This window comes from Oncorhynchus kisutch, unplaced genomic scaffold (genome assembly GCF_002021735.2).
Source record: "Oncorhynchus kisutch isolate 150728-3 unplaced genomic scaffold, Okis_V2 Okis01b-Okis20b_hom, whole genome shotgun sequence".
Taxonomy (NCBI): domain Eukaryota; kingdom Metazoa; phylum Chordata; class Actinopteri; order Salmoniformes; family Salmonidae; genus Oncorhynchus; species Oncorhynchus kisutch.
In genome coordinates this window covers 8,914,199-8,921,698 of record NW_022261978.1, presented here as the reverse complement: position 1 = coordinate 8,921,698, position 7,500 = coordinate 8,914,199, and the positions used below count along the sequence as shown (strand labels likewise).

The following is a 7,500-nucleotide window of genomic DNA, read 5'->3' as shown; positions in this document are numbered from 1 at the left end:
CTGTAAGGTCTCTACACCTGTTGTATTCGGCGCACGTGACAAATAAACTTTGATTTGATTTGACATTTCTCTACCTCTCTTTGTAGTTGATGAAAACCTGGTAAAGGTTCTCGGCATTCAGGGTTAAGATCGAGGTCTGGATCTCCCCCAGCAGACTACGATGGGTTACAGCCAGATCCTACACAGAGAGTCAGAGAGGGAGGGGAGGAGGTAGAGAGAGAGGGGGGGGGGGGGTAGAGAGAGAGGGGGGGTGGGGGGGTGGAGAGGGGGGGTAGAGAGAGAGAGAGGGGGGGGACTGGAGAGGGGGGGTAGAGAGAGAGAGAGAGAGAGAGAGAGAGAGAGAGAGAGAGAGAGAGGGGGGGGGGGGCATAAGAGGGGGAGGAGGAGGGAAATTATGACTTCATATGATGGGGGCTGTCTCACACACAGTTTACCCTGTACCCACACAGTTTACCCTACACACACACAGTTTACCCTGTACCCACACAGTTTACCCCTGTACCCACACAGTTTACCCTGTACCCACACAGTTTACCCTGTACCCACACAGTTTACCCTACACACACACAGTTTACCCTGTACACACATTTTACCCTACCCACACAGTTTACCCTACCCACACAGTTTACCCCTACACACACACAGTTTACCCTACACACACACAGTTACCCTGTACACACAGTTTACCCTACACACACACAGTTTACCCTACACACCCACAGTTTACCCTACACACACAGTTTACCCTACACACACAGTTTACCCTGTACACACAGTTTACCCCTACACACACACCGTTTACCCTACACACACACAGTTTACCCTACACACACAGTTTACCCTACACACACACAGTTTACCCTACACACACAGTTTACCCTGTACACATAGTTTACCCTACACACACAGTTTTACCCTGTACCCACAGTTTACCCTGTACACACAGTTTACCCTACACACACACAGTTTACCTTACACACACAGTTTACCCTACACACACAATTTACCCTACACACACAGTTTACCCTACACACACAGTTTACCCTACACACACACAGTTTACCCTGTACACACAGTTTACACCCTGTACCCACAGTTTACCCTGTACACACAGTTTACCCTAACACACACACAGTTTACCCTACACACACAGTTTACCCTACACACACAGTTTACCCTACACACACAGTTTACCCTACACACACAGTTTACCCTACACACACACAGTTTACCCTACACACACAGTTTACCCTGTACACACAGTTTACCCTGTACACACAGTTTACCCTACACACACAGTTTACCCTACACACACAGTTTACCCTACACACACAATTTACCCTACACACACAGTTTACCCTGTACACACAGTTTACCCTACACACACACAGTTACCCTGTACACACAGTTTACCCTACACACACAGTTTACCCTACACACCACACAGTTTACCCTACACACACAGTTTACCCTACACACACACAGTTTTACCCTACACACACAGTTTACCCTACACACACACAGTTTACCCTACACACACAGTTTACCCTACACACACAATTTACCCTACACACACACAGTTTACCCTGTACACACAGTTTACCCTACACACACACAGTTTTACCCTGTACACACAGTTTACCCTACACACACAGTTTTACCCTACACACAGAGTTTACCCTACACACACACAGTTTACCCTACACACACAGAGTTTACCCTACACACACAGAGTTTACCCTACACACACACAGTTTACCCTACACAACCAGAGTTTACCCTACACACACACAGTTTACCCTACACACACAGTTTACCCTGTACACACAGTTTACCCTGTACACACAGTTTACCCTACACACACAGTTTACCCTACACACACACAGTTTACCCTGTACACACAGTTTACCCACACACACAGTTTACCCTGTACACACAGTTTACCCACACACACAGTTTACCCTGTACACACACACACCTATGGAGATAACGACTTCTTTCTACAGTCACTAGACAAAACATTAGGAACACATGGAATATTCAGTCGGCAGAACATTAGGAACACCTGTTCTTTCCATGACTGACCAGGTGAATCCAGGTGAAAGTTATGATCCCTTATTGCTGTTCAGTCAGTGTAGATGAAGGAGAGGAGTTAAAGAAGGGTTTTAAGCCTTGAGACTCCTGAGACATGGATGGTGGGTCATTCAGCGGGCGAATGGGCAGGACTAAACATGTAAGTGCCTCTGAACAGGGTGTGGTAGTAGGTGCCAGGCGCACCGGTGTGTGTCAAGAACTGCAACGCTGCTGGGTTTTTCACGCTCAACATTTTCCCGTGTGTATCAAGAATGATCCACCACCCAAAGGACGTCCAGCCAACTTGACACAACTGTGGGAAGTGTTAGAGTCAACATGGGCCAGCGTCCCAGTGGAAAGGGACGCTGGCAAGGGCAACTACATTTGATTAGAAAGGTGTTCTTAATGTTTGGTTTAGTCAGAGTATAAACACAATACTATGTACAGAGGGAAGAACAGAACATACCGCCGTGTTGATGAAGATGCTCTCTATGTCGTGAGGCTGAAGGAACTTCTGGAGGGGCTTCATGAAGTGCTACACAGAGAGAGAGAGAGAGAGAGAAGAGAGAGAGAGAGAGAGAGAGACAGAGAGAGAGAGAGAGTGACAGAGCGAGAGAGAGAGAGAGAGAGCAAGAGAGCGAGAGAGAGAGAGACAGAGAGAGAGAGAGAGAGCAAGAGAGCGAGAGAGAGAGAGAGAGAGAGAGAGAGAGAGAGAGAGAGAGAGAGAGAGAGAGAGAGAGAGATACAGTTCAGTTTGACAGCAAGAGAGAGAGAGAGAGAGAGAGATAGAGAAAGAGAGAAGGAGGACAGAGAGAAAGAGAGAAGGAGGTACATAGAAAGAGAGAAGGAGGACAGAGAAAGAGAGAAGGAGGACAGAGAAAGAGAGAAGGAGGACAGAGAAAGAGAGAAGGAGGGACAGAGAGAAAGAGAGAAGGAGGAGAGAGAGAAGAGAGAAGGAGGTACATAGAAAGAGAGAAGGATGACAGAGAAAGAGAGAAGGAGGACAGAGAAAGAGAGAAGGAGGGACAGAGAGAAAGAGAGGAAGGAGGACAGAAGAAAGAGAGAAGGAGGTACATAGAAAGAGAGAAGGAGGACAGAGAAAAGAGAGAAGGAGGACAGAGAAAGAGAGAAGGAGGGACAGAGAGAAAGAGAGAAGGAGGACAGAGAGAAAGAGAGAAGGAGGTACATAGAAAGAGAGAAGGATGACAGAGAAAGAGAGAAGGAGGACAGAGAAAGAGAGGAGGGCCAGAGAGAAAGAGAGAAGGAGGACAGAGAGAAAGAGAGAAGGAGGTACATAGAAAGAGAGAAGGAGGACAGAGAAAGAGAGAAGGAGGACAGAGAAAGAGAGAGGAGGGCCAGAGAGAAAGAGAGAAGGAGGACAGAGAGAAAGAGAGAAGGAGGGACAGAGAGAAAGAGAGGAGGACAGAGAGAAAGAGAGAAGAAGGACATAGAGAAAGAGAGGAGGAGGGACAGAGAGAAAGAGAGAATGAGGACAGAGAAGGAGAGAAGAAGGGACATAGAGAAAGAGAGGAGGAGGACAGAGAGAAAGAGAGAAGGAGGACAGAGAAGGAGAGAAGGAGGGACAGAGAGAAAGAGAGAAGGAGGACAGAGAGAAAGAGAGAAGGAGGTACATAGAAAGAGAGAAGGAGGACAGAGAAAGAGAGAAGGAGGACAGAGAAAGAGAGAAGGAGGGACAGAGAGAAAGAGAGAAGGAGGACAGAGAGAAAGAGAGAAGGAGATACATAGAAAGAGAGAAGGAGGACAGAGAAAGAGAGAAGGAGGACAGAGAAAGAGAGAAGGAGGGACAGAGAGAAAGAGAGAAGGAGGAGAGAGAAGGAGAGAAGGAGGGACAGAGAGAAAGAGAGAAGGAGGACAGAGAGAAAGAGAGAAGGAGGTACATAGAAAGAGAGAAGGAGGACAGAGAGAAAGAGAGAAGGAGGACAGAGAGAAAGAGAGAAGGAGGTACATAGAAAGAGAGAAAGGAGGACAGAGAAAGAGAGAAGGAGGACAGAGAAAGAGAGAAGGAGGGACAGAGAGAAAGAGAGAAGGAGGACAGAGAGAAAGAGAGAAGGAGATACATAGAAAGAGAGAAGGAGGACAGAGAAAGAGAGAAGGAGGACAGAGAAAGAGAGAAGGAGGGACAGAGAGAAAGAGAGAAGGAGGAGAGAGAGAAAGAGAGAAGGAGGTACATAGAAAGAGAGAAGGATGACAGAGAAAGAGAGAAGGAGGACAGAGAAAGAGAGAAGGAGGGACAGAGAGAAAGAGAGAAGGAGGACAGAGAGAAAGAGAGAAGGAGGTACATAGAAAGAGAGAAGGAGGACAGAGAAAGAGAGAAGGAGGACAGAGAAAGAGAGAAGGAGGGACAGAGAGAAAGAGAGAAGGAGGACAGAGAGAAAGAGAGAAGGAGGTACATAGAAAGAGAGAAGGATGACAGAGAAAGAGAGAAGGAGGACAGAGAAAGAGAGGAGGGCCAGAGAGAAAGAGAGAAGGAGGACAGAGAGAAAGAGAGAAGGAGGTACATAGAAAGAGAGAAGGACGACAGAGAAAGAGAGAAGGAGGACAGAGAAAGAGAGAAGGAGGGCCAGAGAGAAAGAGAGAAGGAGGACAGAGAGAAAGAGAGAAGGAGGGACAGAGAGAAAGAGAGGAGGACAGAGAGAAAGAGAGAAGAAGGACATAGAGAAAGAGAGGAGGAGGACAGAGAGAAAGAGAGAATGAGGACAGAGAAGGAGAGAAGAAGGGACATAGAGAAAGAGAGGAGGAGGACAGAGAGAAAGAGAGAAGGAGGACAGAGAAGGAGAGAAGGAGGGACAGAGAGAAAGAGAGAAGGAGGACAGAGAGAAAGAGAGAAGGAGGTACATAGAAAGAGAGAAGGAGGACAGAGAAAGAGAGAAGGAGGACAGAGAAAGAGAGAAGGAGGGACAGAGAGAAAGAGAGAAGGAGGACAGAGAGAAAGAGAGAAGGAGATACATAGAAAGAGAGAAGGAGGACAGAGAAAGAGAGAAGGAGGACAAGAAAGAGAGAAGGAGGGACAGAGAGAAGAGAGGAGGACAGAGAGAAAGAGAGAAGGAGGGACAGAGAGAAAGAGAGAATGAGGACAGAGAAAGAGAGGAGGACAGAGAGAAAGAGAGAAGGAGGGACAGAGAGAAAGAGAGGAGGACAGTGAGAAAGAGAGAAGGAGGACAGAGAAAAGAGAGAAGAAGGGACATAGAGAAAGAGAGGAGGAGGACAGAGAGAAAGAGAGAATGAGGACAGAGAAAGAGAGGAGGACAGAGAGAAAGAGAGAAGGAGGACAGAGAGAAAGAGAGAAGGAGACAGAGAGAAAGAGGACAGAGAGAAAGAGAGGAGGACAGAGAGAAAGAGAGAATGAGGACAGAGAGAAAGAGGACAGAGAGAAGAGAGGAGGACAGAGAGAAAGAGAGAATGAGGACAGAGAGAAAGAGGACAGGGAGAAAGAGAGAAGGTGGACAGAGAGAAACAGTAATACCTGTAATATGGACTCCAGGAGGACAGAGAGAAACAGTAATACCTGTAATATGGACTCCAGCGTGTCAGTGTATTTCTCCTCTGTCAGTCTGATCTCCAGCAGGCAGCATTCTCTCTTATCCACCTCCATCTTCTGCTGCTGCTGCTGTAAACCATAACACAACCATAACACAACCATAACACAACCATAACACAACCAGCAGGCAGCATTCTCTCTTATCCACCTCCATCTTCTGCTGAACCATAAACCAAACACACCCATAACACACCCATAACACACCCATAACACACCATAACAACCAACACAACAGCATTCTCTCTTATCCACCTCCATCTTCTGCTGAACCATAACACAACCATAACACAACCATAACACAACCAGCAGGCAGTATTCTCTCTTATCCACCTCCATCTTCTGCTGATGCTGCTGTAAAGTAATACAACCACAATTACACAACCATAACACAACCATAACACAACCATAACAGAACCATAACAACCCCATAACACACCCATAACACAACCATAACACAACCATAACAAAACCACAGCACAACCATAACAAACCCATAACACAACCATAACAAACCCATAACACAACAATAACAAAACCGTAACAGAACCAATACAAAACAATAACACAACCACAACAAAACCACAACACAACCATAACACATCCATAACAAACCCATAACAAAACCATAACAGAACCAATACACAACAATAACAAAACCATAACAGAACCAATACACAACCATAACAGAACCAATACACAACAATAACAAAACCGTAACAGAACCAATACACAACCATAAAATGACCATTCCCGAGTGTAAAAACAGCTCCCCCATCCTTTAAGTGTGAAAACAATGTAGCTGAGTTAACACATCTCTGGTAGTATTGACCGCTGTCTTCTCTCACCGTCTCCGATGGCTCATCGGCCCTCATCAGGTCTTCATATATCTCATCCCCCTCATTCTCCTCATCCTCCACACAGTCATAAAGGTCATCATCCTCGTCCACTGTTTCACTGAGAGGGGGAGAGAGGGGAGGGAGAGAGGGGAGGGAGAGAGAGAGGGGGGAGGGAGAGAGAGGAGGGAGGGAGGAGGGGAGGGAGAGAGAGAGGAGGGGAGGGAGAGAGAGGGGAGGGAGAGAGAGAAAGGAGGGAGAGAGAGAAAGGAAGGGAGAGAGAGGGGAGGGAGAGAGAGAGAGGGGAGGGAGAGAGAGGGGAGGGAGAGAGAGAGGAGGATGAGAGAGAGGGGAGGGAGAGAGAGAGGAGGGGGAGAGAGAAAGGGGAGGGGGAAAGAGGGGAGGAAGGGGGAGAGAGGGAGGATCAAATTAGTCATTATAGATTCAACACACACACACACACACACACACAGTAACTTACTCAATCTGGTCCGAGAGACCGTTGTAGATATCATCATCAGCAATACAGCCATCTATTGGGAAAGACCTGGAGAGAGAGAGAGGGGAGAGATGGGGAGGTGGGGAGAGAGAGAGAGGGGGAGAGAGAGAGAGAGAGAGCGAGAGAGAGAGAGAGAGAGAGAGAGAGAGAGAGAGAGAGAGAGAGAGAGAGAGAGAGAGATGGGGGAGGTGGGGAGAGAGAGAGAGAGAGAGAGAGAGAGAGAGAGAGAGAGAGAGAGAGAGAGAGAGAGAGAGAGAGATGGGAGAGATGGGGGAGTGGGGAGGAGAGAGAGAGAGAGAGAGAGAGAGAGAGAGGTGGGGGAGAGAGAGAGAGAGAGAGAGAGAGAGAGAGATGGGGAGAGAGAGAGAGAGACAGAGAGAGAGAGAGAGAGAGAGAGAGAGAGAGAGAGAGAGAGAGAGAGAGAGAGAGAGAGAGAGAGAGATGGTTGTGTTTATAAAGATAGTATTTTTACGTTCCAATAAAGAAGAAAGGAGAATGGTTGAGTTTATAAAGTAACTTACTGGAAACCCTTCTGG

General features: G+C 47.2%; 1 protein-coding gene across 1 annotated transcript in view; it reads right to left on the bottom strand.

Moving 5' to 3' along the window:
- The window catches only part of vav1 (vav guanine nucleotide exchange factor 1), an 87,336-nt gene that overhangs the window by 50,570 nt on the left and 29,266 nt on the right, over positions 1 to 7,500 (bottom strand). The window contains exons 4-9 of the mRNA XM_031811151.1: positions 7,486 to 7,500; positions 6,947 to 7,012; positions 6,478 to 6,586; positions 5,600 to 5,701; positions 2,540 to 2,608; positions 75 to 178 (exon numbers count right to left, since the gene is read on the bottom strand). The exon at positions 7,486 to 7,500 is cut by the window's right edge and continues 44 nt beyond it. Coding sequence (XP_031667011.1) covers positions 75 to 178; positions 2,540 to 2,608; positions 5,600 to 5,701; positions 6,478 to 6,586; positions 6,947 to 7,012; positions 7,486 to 7,500 — 465 coding nt within the window. The remainder of the gene's footprint in view (positions 1 to 74; positions 179 to 2,539; positions 2,609 to 5,599; positions 5,702 to 6,477; positions 6,587 to 6,946; positions 7,013 to 7,485) is intronic.